Raw genomic sequence first — 21,243 nt, 5'->3', positions numbered from 1 at the left:
CCATAGATTCTGCCTATTTTGGTGACCTTGAAGATGTTGCATGTTTCCCATCAACAGGCACAAAGCCCGGATACGGAGTGTGTATAAAGCAGCCTGTGAATCAAACATGGAATGTGGAGCGTTTGTGAAAATGCACAAAGCAAATCCCGCTGGTGTGACAAGCATTTCCTTTTCGCGAGATAACGAGTTATTTATCTCGTTATCTCGACGAAACTATAACGGCACCTCTCGTGCATCATTTGGTAACCATGGAGACGGCCTGGTCCCCTCAGCTGGTCACTGATGAAGTCGGCTCCGTGAGCCACGTGACTTCCGCATTCCTTCCTTTCTTTAGAAGTCTGTGGGGGGGTCGATGCTCTTTGTTTACACCCCTCTGGTCTAAAAAGCAGATCACCGGAGACTTTTGTCTTCTTGGTTTTTATGGAGCTCTGAAGCAGCAACGCAGGTAAGTTTTCCATCTTCATCGTTAGGACGGTTCGGCTCCGGTTCAGTCTTCCTGTTTGGACTGACACTGTCCACACGAAGCAGTGTTTAAAAACACCGCCAAAGCCAAAAAATGCGCTGTGTTAACCTTCCATTATCGGCATGTTTCTGATAAAGATGGAGGTCTCCGAGTACAAGTGTTTAATGAGGTTAATATATCTAAATTGTTTAAAGGCAGTAATTACCGGTACACATGCATTACTACGAGTTCCGCTGTGCACATGAAGCTGCTTTATATTCCACATTCGCCTATTTCCTGGCGTGTAACTGGAATAGCGTCACAAAACCGCACCAATTAGCCTCAGGATGGTATTATTTTGTACAGAAAACTAAGACTAACATTCCACAGGCTTTATCAGCTCACCAAAATAAGCGAGTCTGGCGAAAGGTCAGAGTAACCGTGCCGAATGTACTTCTAAGTGAACTACGGCAGCCGGAGCGCTTAGGGACCGTCGCAAAAGTGCAACGCCTTTAAAAAAAAAAAAAAAAAAAAAAAAAAATTGAATAACTCACTGGAAATTAGGGCTGTCCACGACCAAGGATTTTGTTGGTCGACCAGTGGTCGTCATTTACTCCGATTAATCGACTAATCGACACCCCCCCCCCCCCCCCCAAAAAAAAAAAAAAAAAACATTTGAAAAAAAATGTGATTTTTTTTTTTTTTTTTTTTTTTTTTTTTTTTTTTTTTTTTAAACAACAACATTTGCCTTTAATGCCCGGCTGCCGCATCTATGCGCATTTACCAAAATGTGTCCTGGTTCGTCTAAACACTAGGCCTATAGCCTACACAAAAATTAATTGACTGCTCAGTTCTTCTCTCAGTCGGAGAGTGAGAAAAAACCCGACGTTAGTGACCATTGGCTGACAAGCAGAATTTTACAAGCGCACAAGCCGGGTGCTTCAAGTCTGCCCTCTCTTTACACGGGCAAATTATTTCAGATTTTGACATTCTGAATGTGTCACAAAAAATAATCAGAAAGACAGGCGGACTTTGAACATTCTGACCGCGACATAGTGTCGGTGCTGAAGCCGATGGTCACACTTACCGAGTTGCTTTCACAAGATGTTAATGCATCTCTCTGCCACGCTGCCCATGCTCATAAACATGAAAAGACGTCACCAAAATAAAATAAATAAACCTGTTGCTGCGCGAGGATGACAGCGCGGCCGTGATCTGTGTGTGGTAACGGGGTCGGAAGTACAGCGCTGACCGGCCACCTCTGTTCCAGAAGGCGCTCCAACATGCAGTGGAGTTCCATCTCGTGGAGACATCCTGGATGAGTTTGTGTTCAACAACGTTCTGTTGTATTTGTTTTTCAGTGAGAGCCGCTGTAGCCTTGGCACTTTTCTTAAAATGTCCAACAAGACGTCTGGCAGCTGCTATGACACGGCAAATGGGATCTTTTTTAAGAGCCGCATTGATGCACCGCTGCAAAGTGTGCCCTGCGCAACGAACTCCTGGGACGTTACCCCAGGACGGGTTACGCGCTAACTGATTGTTCTGTCCTTGTGACACGAAATTACCGTTTTGATTTGTTTGACGTCTTCCTTTGTCAAGCCCTTCAAATTAAAAGTCCCGGGAGCCCTTTGACGAGACGCAGCTTTTTTTTTTCCTGCGACCAATCAACCAATGGAATTTGGTCGACTGGTAATTTTTTTGGTCGACCAACGACCAATCGATTATTTGCCGTCAGCCCTACTGGAAATTCAACCAATGAACACCAAACCACTTCTGATGTGTTTGTGAACTCACTATAAAGCTTTCACAGCCTTTTAGTTTCCAGAAAAATCATTTTAGGTGGAACATGTACTCAGTGAGCATAATTAATTCCATTTTAGACATTTATTTTGTAATAGCTCTCTTGTTTTTAAAGATATCAACACCAAACCACTTCTGGTGTGTTCATGAACTCGTTGTGTAGTTCCCACACCCTTTATTATCAAGGAAAACCTTTTTGATTTTTTTAAAAAAAGGCATAAGTAATCACTGTATATGATTGTCTTATTTATGGCTTTTATTTTGTAATAACTCACTTTTTTTCTACATATCGATTTCAAAACAATTCTGATGTGTTCACGGACTCACTAACAACTCTTGGTTTGAATTTTTTTTTTTTCATAATTTCTTGGAATTTTTATTAGGAATATTAATCAATAACTTCACTAGGATACAGTGCAGTGTCACCAAACTCACTACACGCTTCATTGGTCTATAGCATCTTTATTTAGGGTTGCACGGTACACAATACCAAGGAGTGTCTTTGTTTGGTGGCGTTGCTGCTGTCATTCCAAAGCACTGTGTGTGAAACCATCAAGTTCCACACTCAATCTACAGGGACAAATATATTAAACATATATTAAAATGTTACCTCTACATAATCCCTAAAGAGTGTATAATATTTGAATCGTTTAATGTTGTGTCTGGTTCTTAACCCCAGATTATCTATTGATTATCCACTATTCAGATGATTTGATCTCTAAATCTCACCCAGACAACATCAACGGCAGTCTTGGGAAGGTCCTCATTCCCACAGAAGAAACAGAACTCATCCTTTCAAACTGGAAAAAAGAAAATACAGGCCTTTATTACTGTTTATAGGAACTGTTTGACATATTCATGTAATATTTTGAGCAATACCTGATCCTTTCAGAATTTCTTCTGCCATGTCTCTTCTTAGTTTTTCAAGATATTTTTTTGATGAATCAATATGAAACCTTTCTGGGATGTTTGGAAACTGGGTCACTGTCATCTTGGCCATCTGTAGAGGTGGCAAAACAACATATGTACTGTGTATGATCATCTTACATAGTAGCACTACATGTTTTTTATCCTAAAGAAAACAGAAGAATCACCTGCATGACAAAGATCCCACAGCTGGTGGCATCTTTCTGGAAGGTGTGGCTTATCTTGCCAGGCTGCCACTTGATGTTATCCCAGTCCTCCTTTCCCAGTCTGTTCCTGCACATCTGGAAATATTGTCTACAGGTTGAAAGTAAGATACATTTTTGCTTTACCTTTGTGCTTACTCCATGGCTATACAGAATGTGTATGTAACCTATTAACTTCCCATCATTTATTTAATTAAATTACCCAAATCTGTAGCCAGCCATTCTGGAGTCCTCAACTTCATTTGACCCGTGCAGAGGATCAACCACAAAAATGTAGTTTGAAAGGGCATGAAGGTACTGTAATATGAAAAGGTAGCATCAGTAAACCATATACATTCTTAAAAAACAATAAGCTTCATTTATGTAAAACTTCCAAACTGCAGTTGATAACTTTATGCACAGTAAGCCTCTCATTGTCTGTGAGTTAATTCATTCTAAAATTCAGAAAAGTACATGACCTTTTATTAAACCAAGATTAATTATTGATTAATATTTCTAATAAAAAATCCCAGAAGTTATGAAAACTGAATTTCTTTCGAACCAAGAGTTGTAGGAGACCAGTGAAGTGTGTAGTGATACTAATTAGTATATTTTGTAATAACACTAATGTTATTGCTGTGGCGCAGAGGATGGCTCGTTCTGATCAAAATTAGCTTGGAGCTCTTTGTCTGTCTTACTACGGTTGAAAATATGCGTGTTTTGTGTTTTAACAATGTCTCACTTCTGAGTTATTGATCCCGGAAGTCCGAATCTGCCGATATCTTTCTAACTTTACCGAACCGCGTAAAGCTTCCAGCATGGTGGCTGCGTGAGCGGTGTTGATGACGTCACTGTTGTCTTTAACATTTACGACGCAGTTTTCCATAAATATTGACAAATAATGTGCATTGATCACTTCACTGACGATGTATTTTATCAACGTTTTTCTTTTTTGGAGCCGCAGAGACTCATTTATCACCGTTTTAAATCGTATAGGGTACATCTGCATGCTAGCAGGGGGCAGCTACCTTGTCCTCCTTTATACTTCATCATGCCAGAGGTCCAGCTTACCTTCAGATCTACATCCTTCAACAGAGCCTGATGTTACTGTCTGTTCCCAGGATCTACTCCTGTTGTCCCAAACAGCCCATCTGTAGAAGATGTCATTCAGTCTGTCTGTTCTCTCTGGTGTCAGATGGAAAATGAGCTGAATGGCAAAGCTGAGCTGAATAAATTATTTTAAAGAAGCTTTAAATGACTTGGAGGGAAATATGTAGCTGTAGATGCTTTGACTGATGAGTTGGGATCAATTCTTCTTTTCTGTAGAAGACATCATTTTGTAGACTGAATACATATGAAACAAACATAATTTGTCTGGTTAAAACCATATTGATGACAAAATAAATGTGTCAGTTGTGCAAAAAACAAACAAACTACAGATTTAGACCAAACATTTTATTATAAAATGTAAAACAAGCCTTAATAAAGAAGTTATTTTTCTGTTATTTATACTGTTGGGTAGATTAATCTGCAACAGTGAACTGTATTTGATTAAATCTAAGGGTTTAGACGTTGTAGAAATGTGCTGTAGTCCTAATGAGGCTTCATCCATGGCAGCATGGCAGCATGGCAGCGGCGACCACCACATCTGGTGACCTCCCTGAAAATAACAACAGAGAAATTCATAAATTAATTATCACAATTGCAAAGTCATGCTGAAAAAAACTTACTTAATTAATTAAAGACCAGTCAGCTAATGCCTCACAATGACAAAAAAGATTAAATGTGTTATTACGATAGGCGTATATAGTATTTTGGTAATGTTTGAAAACCTAACAACCAAAACAACTTTACATAATGTCACCTGACAATAAAAAGTTAACAGACTTTAGTGAAATGATCACGTTAATTACCTCACGTTAGCCTCCGTTACCATTTCAGTTAGGTCTTTAAATCCATTCCATTTTTCACATCAGCATCGTCATTTCATGCAATCCAAAAGTAAAAATAACGATGTCTAAGAGTATACTTCTGATAGCTAATGCTTAAAAATGTAAAAAAAAACGTTTAAAATGCTGTTATTTCATTAACTTAGCAGTAATTGTTCTTGACGAGCAATTGAGGTTAACAGAACTGCGTCTCTTATTTGGAACTCTGGTGTCTCTGTGACCCACCTGACTTCCATATTCCTTTCTTTCAATAGAAGTCTATGGGAGTGTCGCCACTCTCTTTTTACACCACTCTGGTTTCATTTATAGTGGCGCGAGTCGATGCGCCAGTAGTTTCAGTTTTCTCCGTCACAGAGGTGTCGCTGCTACGAAAAGGTTACCGCTAACTACTCTACAAGGAGGAAAGTGGAGAAGAAAACGATGCCCCTGTAGCACTGTCATCAAAGATGCTTCTGCTTAGAACCTTACCGGCCAAAAGGTGGCTGTGGCAGTTCTGTGCCACTGTGGGTTCGTTCAGCTAGTAAATCCAGTGAGCCTTTCTTGGCAGTTTCAAGTATTTTTATTTTGACAATCACACTTCTCATGTGGAGTCTCCCAGCTCCTGTGTTCGACTCCACATGCGTTCCTCGTGTCTCCTTCCTCTCCTCCCAGGCCCAGCTCGCTACTGTTTTTAAAAGGGGAGAGTGATTAGACAATTGGTTTCTGGTGCACTAATCACTCACCTGATGCTGCTTCCCTGAGCCCCTTCCACACCTCTCTCCTGCAGCTGATGCACCACGCCCCCTCCACAGCGGCCAAAGAGAAAGATTATTTACATAATAGCTGATGAGCCTGCAGAAGTTGACATTTCAATAGGTGTGTTCTCACCATTCTAGTCTGATATAGTACTTAGAATATAGTTATAGGACTTTTAAGTGTAACCCTTTGTTTGTTTGTTATGAAATAGTGTGCTTCAATGGACACACTTGGGAATTATCGTTACCTTTCAGGATGCAACAATAATAATAACTAGAACATTTCTGAATAAATTTTTATGGGTGCCAATCTAATGCCCGCCCTATCAACAAACCCTTTAGTTCAGTTAAAGTTGATTCTCCTGTCACATATAAACTTTGAATGAGGTCTCTGTGACGTCGTATGGCTGAGTTATGAGGCCTCCTTTAAGTGCTTTTCAATCGATTGAGGCCCAAAATTCCTAAGACAGGTATGATGAAGACAGTTATATCATTTTTATCAAGGTCCTGTTTAAAATACAGCTTTTATGGAATTTTCAAAATATTCTCGGTAAGTACTTTTCAATGCATTTTCTCATTGCATTGTGGGTATTTTCAGACTTCCCCTCACTATCAGTTTAAAGGAGAAACGCAGATAAGATTTATAACATTAAGCTGTTATAACAGGGCATCCATCTTAGCTCTGCTCTCATAAGCAGTCTTATGCCTTGTGTACACCAAGAGCGACCTACGCTAACTGAGCGCCGGAAATAATTATTTCTCTATGGAGGGTGAGCAAACTGGGCGACCACAGCAAATTCCAGCGATTAAACTCAAGCTAATATTATAGTAATGAGCTATGACGCGGTTCGGCGAAAACCAATGACAATCCATAGATTGTAGCGGTCCGACAATCCGCGGCGTTCACAGAAACACACGTGTAAATTTTGGTTCCTAGTTCCTACGTCCTTTAACCGTGGCTACTCAAAAATTAATCCGACACGGTGTCTGCCCACCAGATATTGTACAACCCCACAACATTTGCATATCGGGATAATAACAAAGCTATTCCTGCTCTTCTCAGGTGTACCTAATGTAGTTTTACATAATTTGTAACGTGATGTATATCTTGTATAACAAATTGTAAATAACAATACGTTTATTTGTGTCCCTGCCCTCTCTTTCTTCTCTTCCTTCTAAATGTGACGTCACGAGCGAACAAAAGCGAAGCTTCTCCAGCTACCTCCGCTACCAGTCGCCTTGGTGTACACGCAGCATTAGAACAGAGCAGGATCCTAATGCGTTGCTACGGAGACGGAACCAGCTGTGTTAAACAGAGAGCAAACTGACATATGTGCACACACTATGGCTTCTTAAAATTGGACTATAATTTTGACTGTAGCCTACTGTCTCGAACAAACGGCCGTTAGAAAAGTAAAAGTCGTATCCGAATAATTCTTGAACCGTCAGCGGCAGCGCCCCAAGAGACGGCAGAAGCCAGCGTTGTAATTTTCATTTGGTGGCTCGTTTTCTATGGCAGTTTTAAAATAATTTATAATGGCCTTTATAATGGAAATGGAGAGGTGACCTCTGGGCTCAGAGGCAATTTGTAAGAAAAATGTGTGGCAGAGCCAATGAGGGTGACTTTGGGTGAAAGAGGACAAAAATGCCTACGTTTTGAAGTCAAATTTGTCCAGATCCGGCAGCTAAGATGTAGTCTACCTAAAACGTAAACTGCCGTTGGGTCAAAGCTGTATAATGTATCAACAAACCCTTGGGTTTAGTTAAAGCCGAGAGTCTCCTGTCATATATAAACTTTGAATGAGGTCTGTGTGATGCTTTATGGTTCAGTTATAAAGCCTCTAAAATTGGCCAATTTGGCGCTCGTTTAGTGTAGAGAATACAAAGTATTTTACATGACAAAAGCGTCAGCCGTGAGCCTGTTTTCCAATTGGTCCATCCGGTTTGTCGTTCTTAGCGTGCACCAAGTTACAAATTTCGACTGGTGCACGACGCCGCGCCGGCTTTTCAAGCCCTGCGCCAGGCGGAAATGAGCGACCTGTTGAAGCTCTGACGGTGGAACCTCTGCAGGATCTCTTTCTTCTTCAGGGTCTGACTGGTTCAAACTGATACAGATGCTCTGTTTTTTAAAACAGTCACTTGCTGTTTGCTCAGCTGTTGTCATGGTGAAGAAGCCATAGGAGGGTTTCAGTTACGTCATCACGGGAGCGCGCAAAATTCAGCTGGTGGGCAGGAAGCTTGACTACAGCATAGCAACAACATGGAGAATATGGAGATGAGTGAATATTGTAGTGGTTTGTAGCCGGCACATAGGGAAAGGTATTTTGCGTTAGTTGAGAAATACATTGGGCGTGACACATACTTAATGAAAATGTCCGAATTTTCTCAAAACCGGAACGATTTGCCGAAAATAGAGGCTGTGGACATGACGAGCTACCAAGCAACAGATGAAGGCTCACAAAAGTTTGGAAGCATACAACTATTACCACAGCGGATGGATCAGCAAACTCGGAGTAAAACGTCTACAGAATGATTGTGTTTTGGTGTTCGCCAGGGTAAGTTTGTTTTCTGTGTTGTTTACGGTGCATTATCCCAATGGAAAATGCAGTGTGTAGTGCAGGGCTGGGCAGTAAAGCAGAACTTAACATGTTGAATGCCGAGCTGTGAATGTTGGCATTCATGTTTTGATAAAATGCCGAGATCCAAATATCCAAATGCTGACATTGTGTCTTTGTTAGCCTAATGCACAAGGCAGAGAGAGAGCGAGCGATTCTGTTGTCAAGAACTTGGGAGCTAATGTGCGCTGTTAGCACTTAAGCACTTCGTGGATACTACTGAAATGTGAAGATTGTGACGATGTGACAAATTTGTTTTGTTTAGATCAACCACTCTCAGAGATCGCATGAAACACCGATGACGGTGTCTTAGCTCTGTGTTTGGGTAACCCAGCTTGACCGTCGGAGCCCAGTCCACTGACTCAGTAGCTAACAACGCGCTGTGGCCTTCAAAACAAAGCCCAAACGTAGCCCGTATTACATTACTGTTGATTGGCATTTAACAACATAATACTTTACTGAACTACTACAAAACAGTTAGATTTCGCACATACCTTTGACCAAGTGGTCACCGCAGACACGAGCATTTCCATATTCAGCTCCTCCAGTCTGTAAACGTAGCTTAACTGTCCACTTTTTGCGGCGTTGTTCTGTGAGTTTTTTTTCCATTTCTCACCTCTATGGGCGATTACCTTAGGTAACCGATAGTAACCCTTTCCCTTCTCTCGGTTAGACCGATTGCTACATCCAAAAACGGCACAAAACTGAGGTATTTTGGGCAAAAAGTGGCAGACAAAACACAGTGTTTTCAATGGGCTCCAGCTCAGGTTGCCCACCACCTGGGTTTGCGCGCTTAGAAAAATACGGAAGTGACGTCAAGTGAAACCCTCCTATTGAACAACCCCAGGCAGGAAGGGGGGGTGGGGCAGGATGAGCACATCCTCCGTCTCCTTCTTCTGAACAGAGAACTAATGAATCTGAAATATCAGCTAATAATTGTCAAAATAAGACTTTGTCATAGTTTAATGTGTAACGTTTTCAGGCTAAAGTTAATTTGACACGATTGTTGTGTTGTTACGGTTCAGAAAGAGGACTTTTATAATTCTAAGGACTAACTTGGTTTATTTGCTGCTTCTTTGACCTTTGATCCCCAACAACGCCAACAACGCCTATGAAACATCTTTCTCAGATACTCTAGTTTCACCAGTAGATCTTAACACCAGTGTTATATGGAGAACTGCGTGTCCATCAGGGGAACGCTAACAGCTCAATAAAGGGAGTGGACTGGTCATTTGATAATATATGAGGTCCCAACTGGACATGTTCCCTCCACAACCTGACCTCCACTGAGTGGAATGTAATGGATTTATGTACTTTATCCTTAAAATAAGGAGAGTGTGCTTTTTCACTTCATCTTATCTGTCCCAAAGGATCTTGAACTTAAAGGTCCTCTCCCAGACTGTCTTTGTCAAACATACTGTTTTGGCTGATAAACATGAAACAAGGATGGGGGCTAATAAATATCTGATGCTACAGGTGCTCGGTGGGATTAACAGATGACGAAGGAGGAACGTTGACAGACATTTTGTTTTCTCAACTCAACCACTACGGATGGAAAATGGCTTCTTCAGAAGAGGTGAGACGGTTTCATTATGATATAGTTCCCAAAAATGTATTCTGGCCGATTACATATCGGTCACCTGTGTTAGTGCTACGGACCTCTGAAGAGGGAGAATGTTTAGGTTTTGGAGTTGAGGATGAACCCATGATGCTCTGATATCCCTGTTTCTGATCGGATGATCTTCAGTTATCAATATTTAACAGGTTGTTTACCTGCCTCAGTGTTGTAGTGTCCATCAGAGTCCTCCTGATGGCAGATCTAAATGGAGATATGTGCAGTATCCCACTGTGTTACTACAAATTCATTCAGTATTCAGTTTTTCTCTAAGGATCAGTTACTAATCTATATAAAGATATTACCAAAGATATATGAACTCAGGATATTTCCATGTTTGTCTGGTCAAGTTCAGTCATTTTGTGTCATAGATCTGTAATTACAGAGGTGTATCTATTGAATATCAGTGAGAAGGAGTTAGCTTATGTTATTGAGATGCTAAATACATATAAACTTTGTTCTTCATGATCTTTTTTTTTTGTCTCTCTAGGAGTTTAAAAGGTCAAACACAGTGGAACCTAATTCCCTTCAGGATAATGATGAAGCTCGGTCAACAACAGCAAACAGAGAGAAACCACTCAGTTGTGGACAGTGTGGGAAGTCTTTTACTCAGAAAAGTTCCTTAATAACACATCAACGCATCCACAGTGGAGTTAAACCTTTCATTTGTGGACAGTGTGGGAAGGCTTTCACAAATAAAAGTGCCTTAATAAGACATCAACGTATCCACAGTGGAGTTAAACCTTTCAGTTGTGGACAGTGTGGGAAGGCATTTACTGATAAAAGTAACTTAACAGAACATCAACGTATCCACAGTGGAGTTAAACCTTTCAGTTGTGGACAGTGTGGGAAGGCTTTTACTGATAAAAGTCGCTTAACAAAACATCAACGTATCCACAGTGGAGTTAAACCTTTTATTTGTGGACAGTGTGGGAAGGCTTTCACTTGTAAAAGTGCCTTAATATCACATGAACATATCCACAGTGGAGTTAAACCTTTCATTTGTGGACAGTGTGGGAAGGCTTTTACTGATAAAAGTGCCTTAACAAAACATCAACATAGCCACAGTGGAGTTAAACCTTTCAGTTGTGGACAGTGTGGGAAGGCTTTCACTCATAAAAACACCTTAACAAAACATCAAAGTATCCACAGTGGAGTTAAACCTTTCAGTTGTGGACAGTGTGGGAAGGCTTTCACTCATAAAAGCACCTTAACAAAACATCAAAGTATCCACAGTGGAGTTAAACCTTTTATTTGTGGACAGTGTGGGAAGGCTTTCACTCGTAAAAGCACCTTAACAACTCATCAACGTATCCACAGTGGAGTTAAACCTTTCAGTTGTGGACAGTGTGGGAAGGCTTTCACTCATAAAAGTACCTTAATATTACATCAACATATCCACAGTGGAGTTAAACCTTTCAGTTGTGGACAGTGTGGGAAGGCTTTTACTGATAAAAGTAACTTAACAAAACATCAACGTAACCACAGTGGAGTTAAACCTTTCAGTTGTGGACAGTGTGGGAAGGCTTTTACTTGTAAAAGCACCTTAACAAAACATCAACGTATCCACAGTGGAGTTAAACCTTTCAGTTGTGGACAGTGCGGGAAGGCTTTTACTGATAAAAGTACCTTAATAACACATAGACGTATCCACAGTGGATTTAAACCTTTCAGTTGTGACCAGTGTGGGAAGGCTTTTAATCAGAAAAATGACTTAATAACACATCAACGTATCCACAGTGGAGTTAAACCTTTCAGTTGTGGACAGTGTGGGAAGGCTTTTAATCGGAGAAGTCATTTAATGTCACATCAACGTATCCATAGTGGAGTTAAACCTTTTGGTTGTGGACAGTGTGGGAAGTCCTTTGGTTACTTCTCTTCCTTCAAAAAACATCAGCTTGTCTGCAATGGAGCACAAGCATGCAGTGATTCCCAGTGTGATGAAAATTTAACGACTCCACGTGGCTTTCAGAGTCACCAACAAAGCCACGGCAGAAAGAGACGATCCAAGAAGAATCACTGTGAGGTATGTACATCAAACACTTATTTTCCCATCTCCTGATGGGTTTAGGATTTAACTGAGCAAGTAGGCAAGAGGCTCCCATTGGAGAAGGACAGCGATGTTGGAGTTTTTTAATCCTTACATATTCAGTGAGTTGTTTCTCTTTAAACAGCCATGTCACAAGTGTTCAATGTCATTTAAATGTTCGGTGAAATCAGAACCAAAGGGAATCAACCGTATAAGTAAGGTCATGTTTAATTGTGAAAGGAAGAGCATTATAAGATACTGTGTGGCCTCTAGGGCTGGGCGGTTCTCTCAATGTTTCTGAAGAAAAGACTGAAATTAAATTTAAAAATGAGATAAAATCCTGAATTTAAATTAATCTCTATTTCTATTTTAATCACTTTTTCATTTCAATAATATATTTTATAATTTATAGTTTATATTTCCCTTAACCCTCTATCCAACAAAGTCTCAACATTAAGAGAAGATGCAGCATTGCGTAAAATAAGCCTGAAATAATCTATTCTATTGGGGCCAACACTTACACTGTAATACTCCTCTCCACAAGGGGGCAGACATGTTGTTCAGTCCCAGTACTGCCACAGTTTTCAAGGAAGAAGGGCTAAAGGGCTGTGGTAGTGCTACATTATGTAGCTGTTTTGGGCTTGTTTTAAGGACAGCAGCCGCTTAGTTCTCGTTCTACATCTGGCAACACTTATTACTAGGTCCGTGTGTTGAGCTAACTAGCGAATTAAAAGTGCAACGTAAAACAAACGGATTTAATTGATATTGGGTGAATGTTTTCATTGAATTAAAGGCCAAATGCAACGTAGAAGGTATTTTGTCACGGTTGTTTGTGTCATATGGCTATGTATTTCGCTCCTAAATCAGTTAAAACATGTAGCAATGTATTACTTGTCTGCCTATACTCTCACCAGCCTCATTATAGCAATTAACGGCAATTATTTTTATTAGTTCAATCAACATCTTACATTGTGTTGACACCAGGGGTGGAAAGTAACGAATTACATTTACTCACGTTACTGTAATTGAGTAGTTTTTATGAGTAATTTGTAATTTTCTGAGTAGTTTTTGAAATGTGTATATTTTTACTTTTACTCGAGTACATTTTGACCCAAGTACTTTTACTTCGCTACATTTGAAACCCCTCACGTTACTGAGTAAAACAAATATTTATGGTGAAAAATTAAATGCGGGCGGAAATTTAAACAGCTGTCCCGGAACTGAAAGTCAATAGCTGGGTTTCACTTGACGTCACTTCTGTATTTTCTAAGCGCGCAAACCTAAGTGGTGGGCAACTGGAGCTGGAGCCCATTGAAAACACTGTGTTTTGTCTGCCACTTTTTTGCCCAAAATGCCTCAGTTTTGTGCCGTTTTTGGATGTTGCTTGCAATCGGTCTAACCGAGAGAAGGGAAAGGGTTACTATCGAGTACCTAAGGTAATCGCCCATAGAGGTGAAAAATGGAAAAAAAACTCACAGAACAACGCCGTAAAAAGTGGATAGCTAACCTACGTTTACAGACTGGAGGAACTGAATCTGCAAATGCTCGTGTCTGCGGTGACCACTTTGTCAAAGGTATGCGCGAAATCTAACTGTTTTGTAGTAGTGCAGTAAAGTATTATGTTGTTAAATGCCAATCAACAGTAATGTAATACGGGCTACGTTTGGGCTTTGTTTTGAAGGCTGCCCCAGCGCGTTGTTAGCTACTGAGTCAGTGGACTGGGCTCCGACGTCAGTATTTGGATATATTTTATCAAAACATAAACATTTTTTATTGTTATTCCACAATGAAGTCCCGCAGGTCAGAGGGTTCTGGGGAATTGGAGGGGTACCTTGCCTGTGTGTCGGAGAGCATGGACCTGCTCAGGGCCGTTTCTAGCTTTGTGGGGGCCCTAAGCAAGATGCTGTTTGGGGGCCCCTAGTTTATCAAACTACAATGAAGAGATTCCTAACCATTTAGATGGAACACTAAGATCTATTACACTTCATGAGCAAAACAGGCTAGAGTTTAAATTAAACATCTTAAGTTGAACCACTCAGGCAAGTTAAACTAATAAGAATATATAATATAAAGAAAACAATAAATAAAATATTTTGAGTTTTTTTTAAATATTAAACTGTAATATACAGCGTCCCTTTAAAGATTGTACCCAATTACTAAGTAGATAGATACTTTATTGATCCCGAAGGAAATTCAAGCATCCAGTAGCAGACATAAAGCAATAAAAAATGTTTATACAATTATAAACACTTTAAAAACAATCTAAGAATTTAAAAAACTATTTAAAAAAAACAGTTTAAAAATCTAAAGTGACCAGTGAAATACAGAAGCGCCATCACAAGCTGTTGTACATCCTGATGGCCAGAGGAACAAAAGTGTTTTTGAAGTTGTCACTTTTAAGAAGTTTCTGCATTTATCTACACATTGTACTAGTTAAAGTAATTAAACTAAGAATAATGATCCAATGCCACAATATTCTAAAATAATCAACAGGATGCCTAATATTTGTATATCACTTAAAAAACTAACAGTAGAACACTTCTAATTAGAGGCCTATAAATAACACACCAAACTTAGTAAATGAATCCTAAGTAATGCCAAAATCGTGTAAAATACCTGAGAGACAACTTCCACTGAACAATGACAGAGCAGGACAACAACATGCCTCCCTCCCTGCTAGAATCTGAATAAACTGGAGTCAGTCGGTCATTCCCGTGGCAGGACTGACTGTCATACTCATCTTATATAAGCAAACTTTCATGAGGCAAACACTGAAGCCGAGTTTAGAACGAACAAATCCCAGCCAGCTACACAACATTTATCCGAGACTAGCTAGCAGGACAAATAAACACAAAGGTGGGACAAAAAACGTCCCACCTCCAGCTATCCAGCCCACATCACCCAACACATGCCTTACCTTTGTCCTCAGGCTGTTTTTCTTCCTCCATTTTTCCGCGCCACTAATAGAACTTCTTTATGATGCCATTACGGCGTTTGTCTTGTTAACTTTTCTCGCTTTTTAGGGGAATGATGGGTAGATGTCAATCATTCCCGTCACACCTGTTGGCGGCCTGCTACGCCACTCAGCATGTGACAGTGCTGTACTTTACACAAACTCTACACACGGTCGCCAGCATTTAGTAGATTTTGTTCATAACTCCAAACGCTAACCAAGCCTAGGTTGCTGACGTTAGCTGGAAGCAATATCACTGAACGTTGGGTTAGCAAAACAATTACACCAAAAACACGAACTTACCAGCAAGGGATGCACGAGCGTCATCTCTCCCTTTTCTTTTCTTTCTTTTGTCAGCGCCAGAATCATGTGGCCTTTTACTTGACATTCTAAATCTTCTTCACTGTTAACGGGCATAACTCGGAAAACGTCAGGTAGGAGGATGCTCCACCACCGCCGATGCGGTAACTTTGAAGACTGTACCATTTCAGGAAGGGGGGGGGGGGGGGGGGGGGGTTGTTATAGATAAGGTAAACACATCTAATTTGCCCGAATCGAGTAATAGGGCACAGAATTAAGAAAAACGCTGGGCCTGTTCATGACTAATTTATATAATTTCTTTCATGTAATAATATAATAACTATCATGACATTTTTTTTACAACCTTAATTTTGGGGGCCCCCGCCAGGTACTTGGGGCCCTACGCACTCTGCGTACTCTGCGTATGCGGAGCGGCGGGCCTGGACCTGCTGAACTCCTTCCCAAACATAAGAAGCTGTCTCTGAAACTCAACACAGGCCTTCCAGCCTCAGCTGCCTGTGAGAGGCTTTTTAGTTCAGCCGGGTTGCTCTTCACAGCAAAGAGAGCAAGACTTACAGCAAAAAACTTCGAAAATCAGCTGCTGCTGAAATTGAACAAGAGCTTTTCCGGTCTAAAGTTGTAGATTATTGGCAGATTTGTGGGATCCTGTGGGCACTGTATTTTGTATAGTGGGATCCTGTGAGCATTTTGTTTTATTTTGAGATGTGGGATCCTGTGAGCATTTTGTTTTATTTTGAGATGTGGGATCCTGTGGCATTTTAGTTTGATTTGTGGTATCCTGTGGGCACTTAATTTAGTGTGCATTTTGTTTTTTTAACACTTTGATTGTAGTTTAAATTTCTTTTTTCTTATCATAGTGTTGTCCGTTGGACAATAGGACTGAAAATTGTTTGCACTTTATGGTACAAGTTGTGACTGTCCTTGTGAGGAAGTATGTTCCTGAGCCCAGTTGATCTTTTGCAAGTGTGGATGTGCACTTTAATACACCTCGAAATCGATTAAAACAACTTGTACTGAATTTGATTCATGACTCATCCTTTTTTGCATTAAGAAACTGAAAGTAATTAAGTAACTTTTACTCAAATTACATTTTAAATGAAGTAATTTTGTACTTTTACTCAAGTAAATTTTGAGATGGGTAATTTTACTTTTACTCTGAGTAGAATTTAGGCAAAGTAAAGATACTTTTACTTAATTACAATTTCTCAGTACTCTTTCTACCTCTGGTTGACACCCATAGTGGAAAAGCAACAACAGTGGACTTTACAGGAGCAGAGTTGAAGTGAAGTGGGACACGAAGTATGAAGCTCACGCACGTAGTATGAAGTGTGATCAGGCTCATGATGAAAAAAAAAAAAAAACCTTCTCTCGTCAAAAAGTGAACCGTGTGTAGGTGTGAACCGAGATCACGGTTTTTTAACGGTATACCGCCCAGCCCGAGTGGCCTCTCTTTGGGTTATGTTTCTTTGGGAGTTTTTAATGCAGGTTTGCGTCCTCCCACACAAAAGCTGCAGGTTGAGTTGCTGCCCCTTCCGACCCGGATGCATCTTTCAGCTTTCCCTCCAGTTGATCCTGGTTTATTCATGGTGTTCAACCACCCTAATGCTGGAATTCCCTGGCGAAGAAAGGTTATCATGGTTGTAACGTGCATCTGTTGATACTCTTGTATACATCATCAGTGATAGTACCTTGGGTCATACAGGGTTTTGGGTCTTTCAAGTTAAACCCCATCCTCCAGGTCCACCTGTTTCGATGTTTTTGCAAAAAGCATAACGTCCAGTCTAAGACTTTTCTGATGTCTTTAGTAAATCTGAGCTGCTTCCCCAGGTCCACCTGCATCTGCTTGAGTATTCTGCCAGGAGCTGGGATGTTCTCCTGTTCTAATGAATGTTATCTGGTGTGATGATGGTTTGAAGAGTTTCCTGTTGTTGATGGCACTTCAAATGGACTCAATGACCACATCCAGCAACTGTACAGACACAAATCAAGATAATATGCGGTTCTGATGCCTATGCTGACCTCTAATGAGCAACACAGCTCCTAGGTTTAGAACTGACTGACGTCTAAAATCAAGAATCTGTTCTGTATGTTTGCCCCATTCCCGCCCACAAACAAATGGCCCAGGTGTTGAAGGCAGTTGCAGAAGCAGTCACCTCAGCTATTCTCTCTAGCAGACACCGCCCCAGGAAGAATCCCATCCCCTTTCTTAGGGCGGGAGAGAAGCCCCCATCCTGCCCGCAAACAAATGCATGTTGGCTGTCCTCAGCCTCAGATTGGCAGCTGAAAGTGGACCTTGGAAAACAGTTAAAGGTCCCTAAACACATCACCCAGACGAGATAAGACAGACAGACTGGCTTATTCACTCAGACGCCACCAAGCGGGTGATCATGTCGGAGCTAACTATGACCCCAGGAAGATCACTGATGATGCATCCCAGTGCATCCTAGAGATGTATCTAAATTCCTGGACATCTTTGGACCGTGCTGCTTTCATTTCTCGATCTCGACTAAAATACCTCTTCATGCGGTCTCTGTTTGCTTGTTTGGTTTGGTTTAGGATTTCGATGCCAGATTATTGGCACTAACAGAGCAGAAGCACCACAGTTTGTTTTCATTTAGCTAAATCAGTAAAGTAAACACAGCCCAAAGTGCAGAAATCAGGACATTTCCTCAGAAGAATTGTGGAAAGTATTTGTTCTTTGTGCTAAGAAGGAATTTGACTTCATCAGGCATCAAACTGTGATCTGTTTTCTAACTGAATGCTCCCAACTTCTAGTTTTAACCTCCAGATATTAGACTGAAATGAAACTCCTAGCTTTCAGTTTCCTACAACATTGGCAGATTTCTATCTTCTTCTTTGGTGGTATTGGTTGAGTTCAGAGCCGGTGTGTTCATTGTAAAAAGCAGCAGGAAACCCTGACCTTCCCTGTCTTTGTGTCTTTGTTGTTTCAGAAGCAGAGCGGCTCAGATGGAGCCAGTTCTGAGTCCTGTGGGCACCGTCCCAGTGGTGAACAGGACTGCTGTCAGCAGGGTGGCTCATCATTCACCACTGCAGCGGACCTCAGAAGACACCAAACAATCCAGCGCAGACAGAAATCCTTCAGCTGTGGACACTGTGAGAAAAGCTTCCCATCAGCAGGTCAGCGCACGCTTCATGAGCGTGTTCACACTGAGGAGCAGCTCGGCTGCGACACCAGTCGGTCCGCTGCTCAGAAGCCCTCCCGCCCTGAATATAAACTGTTCCACTGTTACCGGTGTGCTGCAGTGTTCGTCTCAGCATCTGCTCTGTCTAAACATCAGCAGGATCACCAAGAGCAGGAATAATTCCCAACATGAAATGGCTGCAACGCACTCGTTGCGTCTGAACGGACAGAGAGAGCCTCTTCTGGTCCAAACTTCAAACTTTAAAAGCCACAGTTTGGAATTAATTTCCTCTGAAAGTTGTAATGTGCCACAATAACAAGAATCTGTGAGAAAAAAAGATTAAAAACTGTTTCTATTAGTATCTGGAAGCAAAGCTGGATGAACAGAAATGGTTTTATTACTGCAGGAAGAAGCATTTCTGACTTCTTCCCAGCAGAACGCTCGTATTACACAATGTATACAGATGCAGTTTGGAGTTCCAGTGAGATGACTGCTATCTCCAGCTCTGACCACTAGGTGTCAGTAGTTCAACAATGTTACCTGAAGGTTTCTCAGCATCAGGTTGTCTTTTATTTTCGTTGAAGTTGAAGTTGAAGTTGACAGGATTTAACATGAAGTAAGTTCACCAGGATAGTGGCAAAGAGTTTGTTTTCTGCTTTTATTTCTTGTTCAATTTGTCATAGTATACTAATTAAAATTTTTTGGAAAAAAACCTTTTCGTATTAAAAGTCTAAACAGTCTCACCATGACATTTAGAAACAATATTAATGATAACATCTACTGTAAATACATCCATACAATGATAGTAGAAGTTTTTTACTGTATGGCACCATTTTTGTCCTTTTTATTTGTATTTATCTTTATTTAGTCTGACTATTCTATGATTTTTAAGTTGATGCATTTTAATATTTTGTTGTCAGATCGTCTTCATTTGAATACATTTCTGTTTATTTCCCTTTGATTTGTTTTCATTTTATTCCTTTTTCTCGTCATAATTTTGATTTCTTTGTTCTATCCCTGCATCAGGTTGTCTTTTATTTTCAGAAATTTTATTTCAATATATTACATTTTATTCTTTTCTTTTCAATTTTCTTTTTATTTCATAATCTTTGAATAAATGTCTTTTTATATTCATAAATATTCTAAATTTTACATTATTTCATGTCATTCTTTCCTCCTCTTCTCCATATCTCTTTTCAATGAGTGACTTTTGACCCTCGTAAGGCACCGTCTTGCAGCAAAGATCGTGTATTTACAGAAGGATGTCTTTATATTGACGGTTCCATCTGGTTCCAACAAGCTTCCGTTCCTCGGGTCGTGAAAATAACTCAGAGTGAGACCTCTTCATCACTCAGAAACGCCTGATTCATGAAAACAACATCATCGAGCTGGATGCAGACACGGAGTCTTTAACGGATATTTAACAACATTTATCACTGCGCAGCTCTTGGTCGTTGAGTTGTATCACATCAAGGTAACTATCAAACAGTTTGAACACCGACAGCAACCGATATCAACATTTACAGCTGTCAGTGAGCTGGAAACCTGTCATTTAGCTCGTTAGCCAGCTGGCGGCGCTGACACCGAGGCGTGGGGAACTCTCAGAGGAATCTGAAGGGACCCAAAGTTAAACAGCAGAAGATTTGGAATCCCTTATTTCTAAATAATGATGTTTCAGACTGGGTGGAACTCAGAAACTTTTATTGTCAACCAAGTCCGTATCAGAATGACAGAATGATGCATCAATCTGGAGAGGATCCTTCATCCCAAATCTCCCAGAATCTCTGACTTACTGTGGGGGGGCTTTTCATTAAGTAGAATCTGCCTGTTTTGGTGACCTTGAAGATGTTGCATGTTTCCCATCAACAGGCACAAAGCCCGGATACGGAGTGTGCGTATCTATTGAGCCTCCTCTGGACACACTAACTGGGGAGTGTGTTGTTCTCAAAATGTCCTAATTTAGCCCGAGACCCCCGACACAGCTGGTGGTTATCAGTCACTACATATTTCTTATCGTTTCCTAAAACTCCTTTGCACAGTTGGTAAGTATCAGACTCTTCATAAAGTATTTTTATGAGCCCTGGATAGAAGCATTTTTGAACAGGGAAACGTAACATCCTGTATTAATGTTAAGACCTTTATTTTATAAGCCAGACAGGAAGTGGTTCTGTGGTTGACCTGGAAGTGAAGGTGAGGATTAAAGGTTAAAGGAGCCAGCCAATGGCTGTGTTCGAAACCGCCTACTTCTCCTACTATTCCTACTAGTCATACTTTTTTAAGTTCCCGGATGTACACTAGATGCATACTAGATTCGCCAAAATGTTGAGTATTCATCATGAGGTTACTTGTCACACTCAAACTACCCAAGATGCAACGTAACGTGACGTCGCCCATCGCCATTTGAACGGTCAAATTCCGTTAACGGGACGAGAGCAGTCAAAACGGCGAAACCGGAAGTGCGTTGCTCACTGCGGCCAGCTTTAGTAGCGCCGAATTCGTGGTAACAAAATTGTACATAGCCGGTATTTTGTGA

The 21,243-nt window shown here is 40.7% G+C and overlaps 1 protein-coding gene across 2 annotated transcripts; it reads left to right on the top strand.

The window, feature by feature from the left end:
- Positions 1-3,351: 3,351 nt before the first annotated feature.
- Positions 3,352-19,622, top strand: LOC142385537 (uncharacterized). Of its 2 annotated transcripts, XM_075472152.1 has the most exons (5): positions 3,352-3,476; positions 10,126-10,225; positions 10,755-11,201; positions 11,538-12,290; positions 18,519-19,622. In XM_075472152.1, the coding sequence occupies exons 2-5, from the start codon at positions 10,208-10,210 to the stop codon at positions 18,888-18,890; spliced, it is 1,590 nt and encodes a 529-aa protein (XP_075328267.1). In that variant the 5' UTR covers positions 3,352-3,476; positions 10,126-10,207; the 3' UTR covers positions 18,891-19,622. The 2 variants fall into 2 exon arrangements, with proteins under 2 accessions (XP_075328267.1, XP_075328266.1); XM_075472151.1 differs by having other exon boundaries at positions 10,755-12,290.
- The last annotated feature ends 1,621 nt before the right edge of the window (positions 19,623-21,243 follow it).

Source organism: Odontesthes bonariensis, chromosome 8, assembly GCF_027942865.1.
Source record: "Odontesthes bonariensis isolate fOdoBon6 chromosome 8, fOdoBon6.hap1, whole genome shotgun sequence".
Lineage (NCBI taxonomy): Eukaryota > Metazoa > Chordata > Actinopteri > Atheriniformes > Atherinopsidae > Odontesthes > Odontesthes bonariensis.
This window is presented reverse-complemented; position numbering and strand designations above follow the sequence as displayed.